General features: G+C 40.2%; 2 protein-coding genes across 5 annotated transcripts; both read right to left on the reverse strand.

Annotated features, from left to right (window-relative positions):
• Positions 1 to 1,170: 1,170 nt before the first annotated feature.
• Btk29A (tyrosine-protein kinase Btk29A) lies at positions 1,171 to 20,268 on the reverse strand. Of its 4 annotated transcripts, none has more exons than XM_018513968.1 (15): positions 20,193 to 20,268; positions 19,747 to 19,929; positions 17,628 to 17,883; positions 16,690 to 17,016; positions 4,044 to 4,105; positions 3,877 to 3,960; positions 3,627 to 3,691; positions 3,240 to 3,305; positions 2,896 to 3,024; positions 2,605 to 2,798; positions 2,285 to 2,456; positions 1,948 to 2,116; positions 1,706 to 1,824; positions 1,343 to 1,595; positions 1,171 to 1,272 (listed from the first exon to the last, which is right to left on the reverse strand). In XM_018513968.1, exons 2-15 carry the CDS (start codon positions 19,912 to 19,914, stop codon positions 1,171 to 1,173), a joined length of 2,166 nt encoding a protein of 721 aa, XP_018369470.1. In that variant the 5' UTR covers positions 19,915 to 19,929; positions 20,193 to 20,268. The 4 variants fall into 4 exon arrangements, with proteins under 4 accessions (XP_018369470.1, XP_018369471.1, XP_018369472.1 ...); XM_018513969.1 differs by lacking the exon at positions 20,193 to 20,268 and adding an exon at positions 20,113 to 20,154; XM_018513970.1 differs by lacking the exons at positions 16,690 to 17,016; positions 17,628 to 17,883; positions 19,747 to 19,929; positions 20,193 to 20,268 and adding an exon at positions 11,748 to 12,383.
• On the reverse strand, positions 5,980 to 7,070 carry LOC108765308 (leucine-rich repeat-containing protein 15-like). The gene has a single exon (XM_018513972.1). It carries the CDS (start codon positions 7,048 to 7,050, stop codon positions 6,010 to 6,012), a length of 1,041 nt encoding a protein of 346 aa, XP_018369474.1. The 5' UTR covers positions 7,051 to 7,070; the 3' UTR covers positions 5,980 to 6,009.
• Positions 20,269 to 20,640: the final 372 nt, after the last annotated feature.

Consider the following 20,640-nt stretch of genomic DNA (forward strand, 5'->3'; position numbering starts at 1 on the left):
AACTATTTAATTTTATTACATATGCTATTTAATTGTATTTACACTTTATACAAGATTTATAATTTATAAATTTGTAATGAAATTTACAATAAGAGTAATTAATGCGAATAATATGTACATTACTTACCACTCATGATTTTCCATTAGGCTAACTCCAAATAAATATTACGTTCAATCAATTCGTTAAAATAAAATATAAGCTTGTTTTATATCTTTCACTCTCCTTTTATCTTGCAGTTAGGCTTATTAGTTGTAATGGTTATAATTATGTCAAGTATAAACAAACGGAAACGGTTTACTTATTAAATCGGTTTATTAAGCAGAAACAATATCTCTGATTAAAAGTTGTGTTATTACTTTTGTCAAAATTAATAATAAAAAATGATTTATTCTAAGAGCGGAATCACAAGTTGAATATTGCATCTGTTGCAAAGGCCATCAATAAATACTATTGTTCTATGTAAATGTATTTATGACGATACAGAGTAAAGTCTAAAAATTATATGGGAAAAATAGTATGTGAAACGCACGTACAGAGTATCACGCATATCCCAGTATCGAGTAAAGTCACGTAATATACGGGACATCTGCCCAAGATGTTCGGAGATGCATACGGAGCGGGATGAGAGATAAGAGGAGAGGGTAGACGAAAGAAGTGAGGCATTAACGCTTATGGGGTTTCGTTAGAATCACTTCTCCATATTACGGGTACGGCTCTCTAATAGTCGTAATGGAGAGTAGTGTAAATTACTCAATTACACGTACACACACTCTTTTTACTCATTTACCTTTAGTGGCTCGTATCGCCTTGCATATTTCAATCCACGGGTGTCCGTAGGAACTGCAAACGTCACACACGTTATTAGTCGAGCTCGAAGATGGTTTTTGTTGACTAGCTTGATGATGCCCGGGTGTATTCGGCGACGAGGAGCCCTCTCTTTTTGATTTGCACGTAGTCGATGAGAAACGACGAGGGAAATCGATTGTGGAAGGCGGCGGGGAAGCCGGCGCGCGTGTCTTGCGCGACGGCAACGTTGCTGAATTGTACGGCAAGTTTGACGAGGGTAGACCGGCAGAGGGCAATCGTTCCGACGACGGCGACGATTTCGCCGTCGAGCGGATCGATCGGCAGGATGGTGAGGACAGGCGCATACACCGCAGAAGGTTGAGTCAATCGTTGACCAATCCTTGGGAGACGCTAATCAGCTGCTCTTTCAGGACGCGGAAGGACGGTCGTACTTCCGGAGAGTGAGCCCAGCATTTGCGCATCACCTGGAATCAATCAAATCCATAAGCTCGTGTTTCTATACACAATATACGAGAAACGCCACAAGTTACCTACCTCATACACTTCCTTGAAACACGCTTTAGGTCGTTCCAAAATAATTCCTCGCTGCACTCGCTCGACGACTTCCGTATTCTTTAAGCGACCGTAAGGCATCTTTCCGCACGTAAACACTTCCCACATAAGTACTCCGTATGCCCACACATCCGATTTCGAACTGAAGCGCGTGTAGTTTAAAACTTCCGGAGGCGCCCATTTAATAGGAAATTTAGTGCCACCGCTACTGGTATACTGATCATCGAGTACATACCTGAAAATATTCATCACCTCAGTCAGTTAAATTTTAATACTCGCTTATACTGAGCTTTCTACTTTTGTAAAATGTAGGAATATAAAAATGAAAAATTAAATAGTTTATACCTAGCTAAACCAAAATCTGCAACTTTTACTACATTTTCCGATCCCACGAGACAATTACGTGCTGCAAGATCCCTGTGTATATAGTTGTGCCTCTCTAAATATGCCATTCCTTTGCAAACCTGTACAAAGAAATGTAAATACCATAGGAGATTCGGAAAATCTTGATAATTAGAATTCTGTTGATAACCGCCACATGATGTAACATGTTCTCTGTACTGTCTGCAGGACGGAATTTGCGTTACCTGTATACACATATCTAACAAGAGGCCAACGTTTGCACCTAATGAGGTTTCATGACGGCGGAGGTAGTTGAGAAGAGATCCATGTCGCATGTATTCCGTGACAATATATATTGGTCTATCTTTACTGCAAACGCCGTATAGCTGGACTAGGTTTTGATGTTGCAGTTTTCTGCACAAACGAATAAAATTTATTATGATAAACGTATTTTAAAGAAATCGATATTGATATTATTTAGAGAATAAATTGTAACATTATAAAGTTTTTGATTGAATTCAAAGGATTTCAGTTTCGGATGTCTATTGAAAGTCTCGATGCGGAAAATAGATTGAGACTTACGTCATTACTTTAGCTTCTTCTATAAAATCATCCTCGGACATGGTTCCCTCTTTCATCATTTTCACGGCGACATCGATAGAGCCGCGCCATTTTCCTCTCCGCACGACTCCAAATTGCCCGGACCCGAGCTCCTCCAGCAAATGTAATTCCGCTGGGTCGATTTCCCATTTGTCTGTAAAAAGGCCGCCAGCCGTTATGTAGCGTCATATAGAGAAAAACTTTTCTTGATATCTCCTCTTATGCGTGTTTTATATATGAAATATATCAATATTAAGGAATGGAGAAAGTGTACGCGTATATATAAATTAAATTTTACATACCATGACTGAGGCCAGCAGTCGGTGGTACAGGACGATCGCAGGGGCTGGTCTTTAATCGACTGGCTAGACCACCGCTGTTGTGTCTATGATAATTAACTAGATCGGGAATGGAGCCGCAGCAATGCTTTTCCGACAAGTAAAATTCTCCGCGGGTATTTTGTTTGATGTGGTAATGCTTCACGTGGGGATGTGGCCTACGGCAGAGCAAAAGATCTTAAATTATCGGCAGTCGAAAGAGGTGTGAAACAATTTAGAGCCAGTCAGTGGAAGCCACTTGTACTGTTAACTTACACTTTCGTATAAAGTGAGAGCGTGTAAAGCCCTTTCGTCGACGAGTTACGAACGACAAAACAGCCCTCTTTATCTTCTTGTTTCAGCAATGACTCGGCGCGTTGTCTTGACATATCACCTACGTACCATCTACAACAGCAAGTGGGACCATTTTTTTACCCTATCATGTACCACCTTACGATTTATATGAGATCACTATCGAGCGCTGTGTTCAAGTTCTGTTGAAAAAATAGTTGACTGATAAGTGATAACTCGAAAAATGGAAAAAGCAATAAGGTGTTATGAGATCCAAGAGATACTAAATTCGCGGTGATTTGTAGGAAAAGATTATACGCCAAACTTACTCGTATTTCTGCAGTCCCAATAATTCCTTCTCTTTAACGTAGTTGCTAGGAATATAGCCGATCGATCTGCAATTAAATGCGCGTCATATAGCTTTCTGCAACCCGTTTTTCACTACGTATGCATATAAGTAAACAATCTGGCTATTATGAATAATTATCGATGATTATACAAGAATACCATTAAGATTATTGTTTGCAAATTGCGCGCGTACAACCAATTATTTTTCCACGATTGTCGGTTAATCGTTGCTACCGCGACGTATGTGTAAAACAACAAAAACATGTATAGATAAGACATAGCTAACTCGTTTGCCGTAAAGAAGTTTTAAAGAAGAGCCAAGTTGTGCAAATGCAATTTTTGAAGCTATTTCAAAAAGAATTATATACCCATTCTCGTCCTTAACTTTCCACCAATGCTCCTGGGAATCGTCCAAGACCTCGTACTCTGCACCCTAGACTCGTAAAATCAAAAGTAATAAATATTCTATTTTCAACTTAATACAATAGTATGTGTTATACATTATATTATATGTATATTGTAATAATTTATAACTTTCCTCTTTTTGTTATATACATATGTACATATACATGTCAATATATATATATATATATATATGTAATTTTGTTTCATCTTTACCTTTTCAAGAGACAAATCGCCGCCTTCGATGGCTCGAAAAGGATACAGAGCCACCACAACTTTCGCCCGCAACATTATCTTTTCCTGCGAGACAAAATTAATTTGCATGGATTACGTAAAAATGCTAAGAATGAGGAAGTTTTCATTTCAACGGAACGTGGACTTACCTTTGCTTTAGAGGATGGTGTGCCGGGTGTACCACCTGGCATTATCGGAGTCGAAGGCGTTCCTGGAAAAAGAGCAAACGGGAAAAAAGATTTAGTATTGAGATTTTGATGTGACACATTTGTCTATTATACGCGCGAATCGCTTTTTTTGCCAAATAACTTAACAACGTCACATTTTCTATGTTTATCCGCAAACAATTGCTTTACGTTCTTCACATATCATCGTATCACGATATTGTTGTAATATAAATGGAATCCTTGACAATTTTGTGCGATATAACAATTAATAATTACTATTTTATTAAAGCGTCCGTCGTTTAATTTCACAGAAAAAAGCGGCCCGGACAGCGACGTTTCTCCTCGCGTGGCAACGAACGACGGGAGCTAAACGGAACATCTCGACTGACGAGCACTACGCTGATCTGACAGCATACCAAACCGTGGACGCGGAGAATGATACCCCACGAGAGCAGTCTCCACCCTGTCTAGACAAAATCAATGCGACCTCAAACCTCCTACATCCCCTCTCCGGCATGGCATCTCTTCCGCACCGTCCAGCGTTCGCACGTGCAACGCTCGTCGCGTGTACTGCGTGCGCTGCATCGCTGCCGGCTGCATCCTCGCACAAAAACGATATTATACATGTCTACCTATATATCTGTGAAATCGACAAACTCTCTCTGCGTGCGGATTTTCGGTGCCTCGCAACTCAATCAAAACTCAATCAAAACGATTGCCGTCGCGGTTATTTTAAACATGTTTCTTTCTGCGCCGAGACACTACAAGTGTCTCCAGATAGGTACTATTGCTATTGTTTAAACAGCATCAGCTTCTCTCGTCGCGTGACATCTTGCATTTCAAAATGCTCCTTTAGTACTACCCTTTCCATTTTCTTTTTGGCCGAGTTTCATCACCCGAGGCAATCTCAGCAACGCAGTTCCGCCCGAGAATTTTTTCTTTGCGAAAAATATTTGAGATATCTTCGCCATGCTTGAGCAGTCTCGTTTTCTGCCCATTGGAGAAAATTTCCCCAATACAAATTGTTGTACATCTTTTTGTAACCGAGGTTAGAATTAAAAGAAAAAGAAGAAACTTAGCGCTGGAAATACTTGGCACGAGTTATACGAGTTGGTGCATCATATAATACGAGTATTTCAATCCTTTAGAGTTTACTCTGCTCTAAGTTTTTCAAAGTATATTTTTCGGATTATATTGAGAAAATAAAGAAAAACGAATATGTTTCATTAAGCAATTTTCTTAACCGAGAGGGAGAGATTTCTTCTTTAATTTAAAGCATTGTTAATTTTCGCAGGATACAAAGATATCCTCGAATTTTTCACGCAATATCTCAGTGAATGGCTTGAATCACAGATTCATAGAGAAGCTTTTGGAAGAGCGCCGGGAGAATCTCAAGGATATCTCGCGGTAATGAAAGTCTCGCCGGGATACAAAGCCCGCGACGTGAAAAGAGGGTAACAAAATCCGCCGGAGGCGACGACGCATCTCTTTTCGGTGCATCTCCGAAAATATTCCGACTTTCGCGGAAATTCAATAAATGGGAGAGCCTTAAGAAGGAGAGATAAACGTCACGTCTGAAATAGCGACGTCGTGATATTGGAATCGACTCTCAGCATTGATTCTAATATACAACGCGGTGTATGTAGGTGTATTCTGTATTGTTAGGTTAGAAGAAATATTTCGTTATCTGGTCAACGAGACTTAGTACCGCGCATAATATAAGTATATATCAAGAAATATTATACTTAATTTCTATCTCACGAGCTGCCGTTAGTTCGAGTCTCATTAACTTCAGTATGTGTTTCTCAATATAAAGAATATAAATCATATTAAAACATATAATAATATGATAACGCATATAAGGTATAGCAATGAAGGATTTATTTATTTCTTTCTTATATTGATCATGTGAAAAGAATTATACGCTGATCTACATACAGGTAGATCCCTATTCCACGATGACCTTAACGTCTGAGAGGCCACTGACTTCCTTGCCGACTTGTCCGGTAAAATTGTTACCACTGAAGTAAAGATATCGCAATTTGACGAAATAAGCGAAAGCGCCATTATCCACCGTCTGGATGTTATTGTCGGACAGGTTGATCTCTTCCAGATTGGAGAGTCCAGTGAAAGTGCCGATTACAATGTGAGACAGTTTGTTTCCGTTTAGTCGCAGTAGTTCCAGTTGTGACAACTCTCGGAACGTTTCCGGCTCGAGAGCACTGATCTCGTTCCGCTGAAGAAAGAGTCTCTTCAAACCAACCAAGTCACAGAGAAGCGCCCTGGAGACGCTAGTTATCCGATTGTCATTTAAGTAAAGAACCTCCAACTTGTTCGATCCTCGAAAGACACCGCTTGGCAAGTCCACCAGCCGATTGTGGTCCAAGTGGAGGCGATTCAGTTCGGTTAACACGGCGAAAGTGCCCGGGGCGATGCGAGTGATATTATTGTTATTGAGCCACAGATATAGCAGCTCAGGATTGAGATTTGAGAAGGATTCCGCCTCGACCGCTTCGATATCGTTGTAACCCAAGTAAAGCCACATCAGACTCGATAGGCCGGCAAACGAGTCTTTCGGTATCGAATTGATCTTGTTGAAGATCAACGAGAGCGACTGCAAGTGTCCCAATTCCGCGAACAAGTGCTCCGACAACGGTACCACGTTATCGTCCAAGTGGAGACGCTCCAAGTTGAGCAAACCGCGGAAGGATCCCCTCTTCAACATGGATATCCGGTTGCCTTGATTCAGATACAGGTGCGTCGCCGTCACGTTCTTGAAGGCATCTTCTCGAATTGCCAGAAGATTTAGATCGCTGATGTCCAATCGATCTTCGAAACGGCGTTGCGTTACTTCGACGAGCACCCCTTTGTACTGGCAGATGTTGTAACCGTCGATGATTCGACAGGTCGGCTCCTCTTTCACCTCCGATGAGGCCCTCGCCGAGAGGAACAGGACGACTTGCGAGAAAAGCGAAAGAAATCGCGACATCGTGAAAGAGACCAATTGAATGTCGACTAATCGAATGACACGGGTGCATCCGCTTTATAAGTACATTGTATATTGTGTTCTCTATGCGGAGAGAGAGAGAGAGAGAGAGAGAGAGAGAGAGAGAGAGAGAGAGTGTATACGCGATTAGATAGTGTGTGACTTTTGGCACTGATTATCGCTACATTCTCGGAAGGAGAGACGGTTTCCGCGCGCGGATACGAAATGTCAAAGTTGAAGATAAGAGAAACATGGCTTCAATTTTCATAAACGACGCGAAAATTCCTCGTATTATTAAATGCTGCACTTGCGTTTTCCCCAGAGTGTAGACTCCTGTTTTTTCCAATTCAAATTTATTTCGAGAGCGTCGAAATACCTAAATTAATTATTATAAAACACGTGATATTTAGCGAAGCTCTTAATAATCACAGGTTCGCTTTAGCAAACCGCACGCATTGTCGATGGCAGGTTGTTCGCCACTGATTATCTGTAACGAGCAGTAGAAAGTAGCAGTAATAGTCCAGTGAGCACCCGGGACAGTGAGGCGATCGTGGAAAGTGGAGTGAAACGGTAGAAAAACAAAGTTGTATAAGAACGAGCATCCCGAAATGGATAATCCGTACCCAAGGTAACCATCTTTTTCAATATAATCCAATATTATATTTATGTATTTATGATAACGCAACACATTATCAAATATTTATTGACGCACACATAAACCTAGTATGTGTCTATTTCCATCAATTGATTGACTTTAATCTCAGCTTATAACTAACTCTTTATCTTTTTCCAATTCTCAGAACTAGAAAAAAATTAAAAGCAAGTTTAGCGAAATTAAAGTTCATCTACATTAGAAATGGATATTAAAGATGTTATTATGCACACTATATGTATGAAAGATGTCTCAATATCATGTTTAATATGTCTTACATCCAGTGCTGTATTAAAGCATGTATATACTGAAAAATAAAGATGTTACATCAATCGCATTATTTCAATTAAAAATAATCTTTAATAACAGAGCATTAATGAAACAAATAGAATGTTATTTAAACAAGAGCGTATTTGTTTCATTAATATAATAGCATTATTGTGTGAATTGACAAAATTATTTTCAATTAAAATAATTCTGTTGATACACCATTATTTTTTTCAGTGTGCTGAAAAAAATGGGCTATAGTCCAGGGCGGCAAATTTTAGAAAAAAATTTTGTTTTACACACATAAGAACCCTACATTCGCGGTCGAAACGGATCTTAGTGCTTAATACATATTTCGTGTGTGAATTTATATACATTCTGATTCTGCATATCGGGCGTCAAAATGTTTTTCCGGACTTAAAACGTATTCATGAGCAGAAACAAAATAATAATATTACTTATTAAATTGTACAGGCAATTAATTTTTGATGCCAATATGCATTTTTTAATAAAAAATATTAATTGTCATACGTTGATAAAATCTAAAAAAACTGCGAATAATTTATTGCGAAAAATATTCGGTCGAGAATCGAATCCGGATCTCTCGCTTGCCGGCCGGATATCCTTGCAGTTAGATTACCGAGATCTTAGTAATATTCTTCGTAATGACTAGTAACTAATTTTTTTTAGTTGAGCATTGAAATAATGTTGCTTATAAATGATTTAAAGTCTAGGTAGACAAGATGATTTATAGTGAACAAAAATTAAATTCGCTTTCTGTTCTCATTGAGAAATAACTTATTATTATATAAATTTACATATTTTTGTTGTGTACATTTTGCTATTTTTATACTTGAAACAAATAAATAATTTACGAAAATTTTGTCAAATCAATTCTTAAATTAATCTAATATAACTTTTAAAAAAACTTTACCCAGATGACATCACATCTTAAAAGGACACTCGAAATATTAATTCAATCCATGGACGCAAAGTAGGTTAATGCGGCTCTGCTTATATCCCGATTTTAAATATATGTGCTATCTGGGAACTCTTCCTAGGGTTGCTAACTCTCGGTCGCACGAAAAGAGTACATTGATTGCACATAAAAAGAGTAAGTATACTTAAAAAAAAAAAAAAGTAAAAAAATGAAGAAGAAAGGGTTTGCTATTTTAAATATGCCGATATTCAATAAAATGATACTTTTAAAATGTAATTTTTATTGGCACCTCTATTCAGTCTTCATAAAGTTACATATAAATATATTTATTCACATTTTATCAGATTTTTTTATGTTAACATTAATACAATTGAGAAAATAAAATAATTCATATATTCAACGCATCTTGCAATTTGTAAGTTTTTTGAACAAATATATACATGTAATCATCAAACCTCCAACAAAACTTTTAAAATATGCTAAATATATATACATATATTACATACTGCCCAAAGCAAACAGCTTTAGTACAAGCTAAGCATAATTTTTTTGTAAAATAATAAATTTAAGTATTAAATAATAATTTTTTTAATTTTATCATTTCTGAAAAAAAAAAAAGAATACAATAAGTGAAAAGTATGAGTATGCTGTTTTCCGACCTCGAAAAGAGTACATGTACTTTTAAAACATACGATTGGTAACCACCCTAATCCTTCTTCAAACGATGTTTATTTCTGCCAATGTGTTTCTACCGTCGAAATTTATACGATTAATCCCGATTCACGAACTTTGGGAGATTAGAAGATTCGCTGTCAACCTCGACGAAATTTTTCGAGAAGAAATTTTCCGAACGATTCGCAACAAATTCCGATGAACATCGTGAATGATTCGGCGAGATGTACCTGTTTGGAGCACATTTCCAATTGCGTTCGAGAGATGAGACAAATATGTATGTAATATGTATGTACTGCAATGAGTGATTTTCAAGGCTAGTAGCGTCTCGCGAGCAGTGCCGAGAAACTTTCTAAGATATTGGTGAAAACATCAGAAGAGCGATTCGCCTCTCGCTCGCGAGGTCATCGAACGATGTTACATCCCACTCGCTCGCTCGGTTTCTCGGTTTCTCGTTCCGCGTACTCCGCGGTCGTTCGGCCGGTTGGTGACAAAGCGAAACGAGCAATAATCAAGATACATAAACTTGAGCCGAACGATAGAATGTCGTATATATCTGTGTCGCTTGGTGATTCTCTTAGAGAAGACGATAGTGATCCACACTCTATCGTCGCACAAAAAAAAAATCGTGCGATGGTAAATGCGCGAGCATAGTTGCAACTAAGCTACTACTCGCCTCGACGTGCTCGCGTATCGGTTAGAATTTAGAAAAGTCCACGATTATATTGAAACAATTTCCACCTTCGTAATCGCTTTGTTCCTTTCTGACAACTGTCGATTTGTGAACTTTTACTCAATTTGTCATATATTTCCTTGAATTGTTTGGACAAAACCGCGTTACAAGTTATATTACAATGCTCAATGTGTTGACGTCTCCATGCAACCTGAATAGGTGAATGTCACCTATAATAACGGGAGATATTACATCTCGCCGCGGCAAGTAATTGACATTTGTCTAGCTATACACTTAATTGACTTTTGATACTTGTCCGAATGATCGGAATAAAGCGAAACATATTTTTCCCCAGCTCCTCTCGCAGGCGAGTCTCGATCGTTGACAATTTCTCTTATCGTGACTTATCCCTCTCTAGCGACTTTGTAATTAGATCCGTACTCGCGTACAATGAATGAAGATTTATTTATTCATTTCTTAAAGATATATATCACTTGTATATTTCCCTGATAATATAGTGCAAAATGCAAAATTCGCATCACGATTGACGTTGCGATCTTGACATTCTTGACAGGCGTGGCAAGAAAGTTACCGCCGTCGTGGTACCGTTCTTATGAAACCGATGGAGGTCGGTCTCGCTTGCGTTCTTGCTCCTCCGTGTAACCTTTTACATTTTGCGCAAGCGATATTTCTTCGCGCAGATAATAAAGAAATGTATACTATAGCGGATGCTTTCCATAGCACGAACTGAACCGAAAAGCTAAAGAAATAAGGAGTGAGTGTAATGTATAAGAAGGAAGATGTAGGAATAAGAAGAGAGAGAGAACGCTTCACCTGCACAGTGCTCTTACAAATCTCACGTTACGAATGGAAAACGCAAGCTTCTACCGATTTTCAAGCCGATTTCATGTTATGCTTTCAAACGCGTCTTACTTGCTTTTGCTTTTGCTTTCATCTACATGACGAAACGAGATTTTAATTTTTCATTTCATTAAAACGAAAAAAGCGAAAAAGGTACCTTTGCCGAGTACGAGATATCCAAATAATTTCGATATCTAAAACGTCGTATTTTAAGACCATTTTGATCGACCAGAATAGAATTTCAGAAGAAAATCGAGACTGCAGATACTACACCGAGAGAAAAAAAATGTTTGTAGGTTACATAATTATGATTATTACTACTGTAATGTTAGCAATGATATAATTCCATCAACAAATATAGGTATACTCGTATGTATGTATATATGTAGTTGGCAGTCCCCGAAAATAAGGTTATAATATATATATTATATTATATTATTGTTACCGTAAAAATGGTTGAAATTACAGTAATTTAACTATAATTTATAGTAATTTTTGGATCGCCAACTACATTGGTTGATAGAATTATAGTTGATACTACCAACATTAGCTAAAGCATAGTTATAGAGATCAGCAAAGAGATATCGAGGAGCGATCGTTCGAATTTGGAAAGGGAAAGGAAAATGTCGACTCACCGGAATTACTGTGAGCGTGCCCGATAACGTTACCGGTAGCGGAATGAACCGCGTTGGTAGCGGCGTTCGCGACCTGTTTTAAGGCGCTTATCACCAGCATAGCTCCCGTTGGCTAACGGCCCGTCGTGATCAACATCTGGTACGGACACCCGCACCGGCACACGGAGAATTCTCCGCACCGCACCGCACCGCACCGCGACACTTTGCGAGTAACGGCAAGACACGGCCTCGTAAAGGCCTCGTAAAGGCGCGGAAGCGACCGTGGAAGCGGCTCGACGCGGACTGGGCTCGGCTCGGCTCGGCTCGGAGAATGTCTAAGCGCGCGCGAGCAACAATGCGAAAGGGAGTCGGAGTCGGAGTCGGAGTCGGAGTCGTGCTCGTAGTTGTGGCTGCGTCGTCGTCGCCGTCGCCGTCTCGCTTAGTCCCCTTCCTCAGAGTTTCACCTTCACGGAAGTCTTCCCTCGCCGCCGATTAATGCCGCCGACGATGACGACTCTTCGACACGCACTGTGACGCGCGATGCGTTACGTGGACGTTGTTCCTGCCCGTACCAGCCCGGAAACTAATATTCCTAATATCGCTTGATATATCCAGAGACTTGATAATTACGCAGGAAGCGCTGAATACGGCAGAAAATTGTCTATCGTCAAATTAATATCAAGAATATTATATAAATCGAGAATTTTGTACAGTGAGAAATAATGATTTTGCTTGAGAATTAAATATTTATCTCTTTTTCGCAACTCGATAAAAGAAAATTCTTCCTGAATTCAAGCGAGCGCTTTTTTTATCGCAATCGTGAGCAGGGAAAATAAAGATATTTTCAGGACGGTGCCCCGCCTGTGTTCTAATCTTAATATTATTGCATTTATACATGCTGTTTTTCTATGTGTACTTTCTCTCTATACATATTGATTACTGCGATAAATTACTGCAGTACCTGAGAGGTCTTAAGAGGCCAACACGCCTCGGAGCTCGGAGGTCCAATTGGGAGGACGCCCGCACGGAATTCGGAAGATTCGAATCCTGGCTGAGGTAAGAAGTATTTTTCGCAATAAGTTCTTTATGAGTTCCAAGATGCTATTAGCATCAAATCGACGATTTCATCCTTTCGTGCCTGGTAACACATAGTAGATTGATATAGCAACTTAATTAAGTAAATAATAAGAACAGTACCACTTGGATTTTATAATTTGGTACAATAGTCTTTTTTTTTAAGATTCTGATGAAACCGGCCGTTTAGAAAGATGCAAAACGGAAACAGCTGAAAGTATCGCTTTTGGCATAAAAATAATCAATATTCAATCGCAAAGAAGCGAACCGATTCGATCGATATTTGACGAAAGACTCAATTAGCAGCGTCGACTGCTATTCTGAATACTGCTAGTCTCGAATATACGAGCGATCCGCTTCGGTGTAAAGAAAATCTCACATCGGGGAAAGATAGAAGAAAGAAAGAAAACGGGCGCGAGGCTTATACTCGACGACGAGTCAAGGATGCTCGAGAGAAAAAAAGGCCGGCTGCATTTCACGACGCGCCCCCGCCGTATTGCAACGTCAGAAGTAGTTAAGATTTAGCTCTCGACTGCATTCATTTGCTAACTGTAGTTTCTCGTCGCGCACCGTTCTCAAGCAAACTTGTTAATTGCGTGCTCGACCTACTCGACGTTCATATAATGGAGTCGTGTCACGTCTGATATCGTGGCGAGCAAATTAAAGCGGCAGGATTCGAAGGATGAAAGATCAAGTGCCCTGCGCGTCGACGGGCTAAAGACAAGTTCATGAGAGAAAGAGAGGCCGCCGATGTTCATAGTACATTTTTATTTTAAGACCGCCTCAAGTAATGTCTTAAAATGCTAATACTGTTCTGTGATAGGCTTATGACGTATCAAGACTGTACTTAAATGTAAGAACCGACTATGAATATCGGCCCTTGTTCTTAATTAGACACGAGTCGTATTTTGTATGCGAGAGAGAAAGACATACATTCCCCCCCCCCCCCCCCTCTCTCTCTCTCTCTCTCTCTCTCTCTCTCTCTCTCTCTCTAAAGGTCTTCATCGCAAAGGCCTATCACAAAGGGTAAAAAGACTAACCAGTGGGTAAAACGCAGAAACGTTGTGAATCCGAAGGCTACTCAAATCTACTTGCTAAATCTAAATGCCACTTTGAAATTCACGTACCAACATATGCGACTTCAAATTCATAAAATTTTCGACAACGGCACCGCCAGACTTTCCGCGCGTATTAAATTCTATTAAATCACTATTAAAAAACTGTACTAAACCAAGTTGTACTAGATTCGTGCTACATTGAGTCTTGAGTCGCGTCTCATTGCGCCAGAAGCATCGAGGATGTTGAATATTGCATACATAAATGCAAGGCCTATCTGCCGTGGAAACAACGCGGAGGCCGGTGCTACGTCGCGAATGTCAATTTGGATAAAAACGCGACAACTTCTCGCAAATCGCCGATTCTCGAAATTAAATAGACGGAATGATCGCGATTTAAACAAATTATTGTACAATGCTAGAACTTGATTACAGGCAATTTATTGAGAAACGCCTTGAGCGATTAATTGAGATAATTGTTAACTGAATAGTGATCGTTACGTAACATCATTAAGGTTCAACTATTCGAGAAAGATGGAAAAAAGAACGATGAAGAATAATACGATGAAATTTGCCGAAAGGTATGCGTGTAAAAATGCCGCGTTTCTTTAACAAAATAAATTAATTGGATTAATTTGCCGCGGCGCGGCGCGGCGGCGCCCGATGTTCCGAGAATAAATTTAATCCGGGCGTCGTGGGAATAAATTTGATCAATCGAGATTAAATATATATATTTTCGTTATACACGCAGTGCCCTGGCAGTATATTAAGCGCATTTCAATACTCGAATTTGCAATTAAAATGTCTGAAATTTAATTTGCCGTTAAGTAGGTCGCCAAGACTTGGTTCGAGTCTTGGAAGACGATCGCAAGTTTCTCGCGCGACTCGCCGCCGTCAATATATATCAATTCGCTCTAAAACTTTAATGCATTTAATGCAAATGGATAATGGACTGACATACTCGAGAAAGATAAACCTCGAGAAAGGAAAAAAGCTGCTATGAAAACTATAGTATATCATTCCAGAGCCTGGATAATAACTTGAAACTCGTTAATATTCGCGAATTATATACAGACAATTCGTATATGGCATAGAGGTGCCTATATGTAGGCAGTTGTATTTTACGCGATCGCTCGCGTATCGATCTTTTATAAAAGGCTATCTAATAATAAGTTTTCCTTCGTAAAAACTGTCATCTACGTCACATCTTGCTCCTGCAGGGCAAAATGTCATGCTTTCGGGTATTTGTGAATAAGAGTTACGTATTCTAACGTATTTTTCGCTATATTTCTCTCTCTTTCTCTGAGACCTATATCTGAGTCGTATATCTCGTCGCATCGATGACAACTCTATTTCCTCAAGTGCCCCGGTGATCCGAGTAATGAGCTTTATAATCAGATTAATCCACGTTGGGGAAGCTAGGAGTTTGAAAGATTTCTTTCTCCCGTCTCGAATTTCGTTTTCCGTCAGATGGAAATACGTTCATTTTACGCGAAATTTTAATTATCGATACGCGATATCAGGAACATTATTAGCAAAATCGGAGGACTATCTTGTCTCGAGCGATAAAGGAACTGGAGCGTTCGCTGAATCACTCGGAAAGAATGACACTTGACCGAGACAATTTTACGGCGATGTGATTCGGGTTCGCGAAAAGTCAGGAAAATGTCACTCTGTCTAAGAGAAAAGTTTTCGACAGAGAGGCTCCAACGTCGCGACGGTTCGAATATCGTTCTGTTTACAGCAAAACTCCGTTTCATTGTTTTTCGTCTAATCCTCGAAGAGAGATCGACAACAAAAGGGCGCACATATACCTACATGAGTGCACACCACGTCAACTTATCAATCGTGCTTATTTTTTCGGACAAAATCACTCGAAATGAGTAAGAATCAATTTCCTTATTCAACGACATTACTCTCTGTAGTTATTAAAAATGCATGAGTCTCTTATCTTCTTTCGTTAAAAAATAAAAATTTCACGAGAGTGAAGCAAAAATTTATGCTGTATTTCCTACTCTTATATAGAGAGCGCTTAGGGTTTTCCGCCTTTAGAAATGTATAAACTTTTTCAAGTCATACATATGAGCCGTTCTAAGTCAGTTAGGCTTGAAGATATAAGAAATCCAGAAAATCACTCGCTTGGAAACAATTCTTTTCTATTATCCTTATACGTACTAGTCACTCGTACTAGCGTACGCGAGGGAAAAAAGATTTTCTTAATTCACTTATAGGGGAATCCGTTGCTTAATTAAGCAATGTGGATCATTCTCGCTCAATTATATTATACAATAAAACAAGTTTACAGCATGCCGATAAACAAGATCGATCTTGAAACAAGGTAGACTCGTTATTACCCATATTAAATGTTTAAAGCTGTTAACAGTTAATTACATATCGCTGTTTACATGCATCACCCGTTCGCTTTATGCGTTATTTCAATACGCGCTCGGATAAAATATACTTCTTTCGCGATAACCCGAGGATTCATATATACATCGCCAGCGATTGTTTATATATCCAATTAGGTCATAATTAGCTCGTTCGATGATTGCATAAAATTTACGTGGTGCCAAATTGGCAGATTTTGGCAAGCGTATCGTAACAAAACTGAACGACGTATCGACATAGAAAAAAAAGTCCGATGCAGGTAAATGAATAAAGTTTTTCTGGATCGAATTTTTATATTCGACGAATGATCCATTATTAAATAGCATTAGTCCCAAGACTCTTTTGAAACGAGAAGCGCATCGGTTCGCCAATTACTTTACACGGAATTATTTAACGAAAGACGAGGATGAAAGCGTGTAAAAATGTAATAAATGTCAAATACGAACCGATTGTTGAGCGAGTCTGGGATTGGACGATCGGATTGTTATTCGCTTCGGCGTTGGATTGTGAACGATGATCGGACGTGACGATGGTCGTTGAAATGGTATTGTTAATGGTATTGGTGCTGCCGGGCACGGACGTTGTCGATGTTGTCGAGGCTGACATTGTCGTCGAGGACGGATTTGTAACGTTCGTAGCTGGCTTCGAGGACCAGGAGCTGCAAGTGTCGCAGCCTTCGGCGGAGCGTGTTGATAATCGGCAGCAGGACCAACGTTTTCCGCTCCATAGGCCCGCGTGATAACGTCCGCTCAAGCCCGAATTCTCACTGCACACTACAAATAAGTAGTCGTTCGCAAATTGTTCTTAAGCATAACATATTGCGCTTTAAATGACCATTTATGGTACGACTTTGAATTTTACTCTTGGAATTGATTTAATAGACGTTGTCGGTCCGAATTTTACTGCAATTTTACTGCAATTCGCATATTTTAAAAACCTTTAATCATGCATATTGTACGTACAACATCAATAATGGATTTAGAGTCTTATAGATTATACTATCCGACACAGCTGTTTTAAATCACGAACGGAACAAAATGATTCTTGTAGATTTTTTGTCGCTAAAAACGAATCTGTCAATTACGTGTGTCGTTACGTTTTTCGGACATTTCAGCTCAAAAAAATCGAAAAATATTATTTTTGGCATCTTTAGTATCAATTTTCTCAAAAACCTGATAGAGCAATAGGCAATTTTATTTACGGATTCGTTTTCAGCGACAAAAATCGTATCATCTACAAACATACGTATTTTTTATATTTAAACGTAGAAAAAATTCCTTTTAATACCTTTCCTTGTATTTGCGATAAAAATTGGGCACCCCGAAAGACTCGTCATTCTAGTTACGGGAGGGAAAGAAAGATGTGGAGGAAGAGGGAGACTTACCAGCGCGTATAGCGCGTATCCATTCGGCGCGATCCTGTTCGCGAGCGGCGAGGAGGTAGAGGGTGTACTCTTGACCAGCTTCCCGATATCCCACCTGGAAAGGCAGTCCGGATGGTATTCCGCCGCCGCCGCCTCCTCCGCCGGCGGCGTCACCGCCGCCCGCCACATCACTGACAGCACCTCCACCATTCCCGAGGCTGGCCGTCTCCACCACGTGGACGCTCTCCACGGCGATCCGTCCGCGTTCCTTGCGGCGCTGCAACAATTTCTCATCTGATTAGCATTAACAGTCGATTCATTCAAAATAAAAAATCGGTTGGCGCTCACACCAACAACTTTGACACCAGAGCTCGGATAAAGGGAGGGAGAGAGAAGGTCAAGGACAATATAAATCGCATAATGACAGTATTATCAGAATTAGAAATCTTGAATGTGTCGAAATAACTTGGAGATACTCGTTGACGAGGGGATGTATTTAGCACGTGGATGTTGATTTTTATTGAGAAAACTGAAACAATACAAGTGGGTCTATCACTGGAATATTGGTATGGTATATCTATACACTTTAGACGCGAAAAAGTAATTTGCAAACGGAAACATTTCTAGCGGAATTCATTCGGATGGACAGCCTAATCAATTAAATAAAAACGAAAGAACGGAACAAAGAGAAAGGTATCCGAATTCGGCTCTTTACCTCCACGTTGTATGGTAGAGCTCGTGACGTGGTGAACAGGATGACCGCAAATCGGTAGGATTCGCGTAAGAGGTCCGAGATTCTCTCGCGGAGCGATGTAAAAAGATAATTGAGATCACAGCTGATCACAATTGGTGTCTCTACAAGGAGTGTCGTGTAGGGTTCCGACAGGTGTACTGTGGAACCCTACTCTCCTGTCCTATCAAATAGGACAGGATTCACCAGCAGAACGGCTGAATTACGTCCGCGTGTGTCTCTCTATTTTGTTCGCCGTATGAGAGAGAGAGAGAGTGAGAGATCAGAGATTAAAGCGTTATAGACTCGTCCGAGGAATCGTCAACTTGTGTGGAACGATACCAAACGATGTCTAAGGATCGTGCGTCGTCGAGACTGACCCTCGAACGACGGCCACTGACTGAGCAGCATCAACGACGAAGAAGCGGAAGGAGAGATAGGATGGAAAATTCACGCGGGGCGCCTGCGCCACTAATTTTATAGGTATAGGTGCACGTTATCCGCCATCTCCTACCGGAGATCATCACCACCCCCCTCCTACCTCGCTCAATGCGGATGACGGAGACGGAGATAGCCATTGGTGCTAGTCACGATCGCACGCGGTTACCGATCACCTCCACCCTGCTCGTCGTGTTCAACCCGCTCAACCTCTGACAATACACGGAGTAAGAGTAAGAGGTAAGAGTAAGAAATTGACCAATCACAGTCGAATGTGAGAATAACCGACTGTGACTGGTCAATTTCATACTCTTTACTTCTTACTCCGTGTATTGTAGACTGTTCAATGTAGACGACGCATAAATGACTTCTTGTCTAATTGTCTCTTGGATAAAAACAAAAAATCGGACGTTTTACAATCGCCGAATTGTTACCGAATAATTACCTACTAGCTTAATAGCTAATTAAGTTTATGATTACGTATTAATCACAAAATTATAAGGTTTGTAATGCAACTTTTTTTGAAATTTAAGATTCCGTGATAAAAAAATTATTATAATTTTCTATGTATGTGTGAATTTTGTGCAACTGTAAAAAAGAATATGAGTAGTGTGTTTCCTGGAAATGTTTCCTGGAATTTTATACTCGATGAATGTTTGTTGAACAATTTATAAATTCCTTTTAGTAAAATGTTATTGAAATCACGGACCAAATTAATGGACTTGATTAAAACATCTTCCAACCGTCGTGCTCGATAGATGTACATCTTGTTAACACAAATTAGCATAAATGAGAAACAGGCAACTTTGAGAAATAGGGGAAATCTTGCAGACCGTAGGTATAATGTTTATTTCGTTTGCATAAATAAAATAGAATCAAAAATAGAAGAGAAAATATAATTTCCAACACGGCCACAAATTGAACATGATCGTAATAGAAGGTCAAACATTTGGATATATTCAAATTACTCACCTCACCATCTCCGTCGTAGTAAATGAGATAATGTTTGGTCAGGATAAACCATCGTTGCTTGTAATTGACCGGGGTAAAGCGCTTCTTGTTCTGCGAACGTTTTATCATGAATCCCTGCCGAATAACGTCTCCACCTTTTGACTCTAGCTTCCCATCTTTCCCTGCCATCACAGGAGGGCCTCCCTAGCAACAATAATGAAAGTATCATTTTCCTGCACGAGAATGGAGCCCCATTCTTGTCGAGGAGCATCGATATTCCATCGCACGAAGGGCTACAATTGATACTTGTTGCACAACACATCCTAATTAGACACACACACGCATACACAAAACACAAAAAAAAAAAAAAAAAAAAAAAAAAATTACATTCTAGGTCTCTCCCATCCGGCTTATCCGGTCTGCTCGAGATAAGTAAAGGAGGCGAAAGAAATATCTAAATATAGCACCTTTTTCCTCGTCCCATAACCCCCGCCCCCATGCGAATGCAAAGGAGTGATGCGGCGCTCAAAGGCGCTCACGTGTCTGGTCTGGTGTCTGGTCTGCGATTACAACCAACGACGATTGGGCATTGTCGAAAACGAGTTACGGGATTCAGGCGACGAGACTCACGAGGCGCAGTCGAGAGAACGACCTGAACGACCTGAACGGACGCTCCCAAAAGCGGTACTTATCGCGCTTGAGCACGAATTCGAATTCTCCGGACGACGAACGTGTCAGAACGTGTGGCCTGACCGATCCGGCTACCACCCCGCGATCATTCCGGCATTCCCGGCGTCCAAACAAAGAGTTCACGTGGAACGCACACAATCTGTCAAAACGGAGACGTCTCGCGGCTCGCGGCAGTCGCGGCGGCGCGGCGGCGCAGCGCGGCCAGCGGCGACGTCCGACGTCGCG

The sequence above is a fragment of the Trachymyrmex cornetzi genome, unplaced genomic scaffold, assembly GCF_001594075.2.
Source record: "Trachymyrmex cornetzi isolate Tcor2-1 unplaced genomic scaffold, Tcor1.1 scaffold482, whole genome shotgun sequence".
NCBI classification, from domain to species: domain Eukaryota; kingdom Metazoa; phylum Arthropoda; class Insecta; order Hymenoptera; family Formicidae; genus Trachymyrmex; species Trachymyrmex cornetzi.

Coding starts and splice junctions, on each gene's coding strand:
- LOC108765308 (XM_018513972.1), bottom strand. CDS start 7,050: ATGTCGCGATTTCTTTCGCTTTTCTCGCAAGTCGTCCTGTTCCTCTCG.
- Btk29A (XM_018513968.1), bottom strand. CDS start 19,914: ATGGCAGGGAAAGATGGGAAGCTAGAGTCAAAAGGTGGAGACGTTATT. Junction 3,692..3,876: donor GCGATTTGTCTCTTGAAAAG/GTAAAGATGAAA, acceptor TTACGAGTCTAG/GGTGCAGAGTACGAGGTCTT. Junction 1,596..1,705: donor GCAGATTTTGGTTTAGCTAG/GTATAAACTATT, acceptor GAATATTTTCAG/GTATGTACTCGATGATCAGT.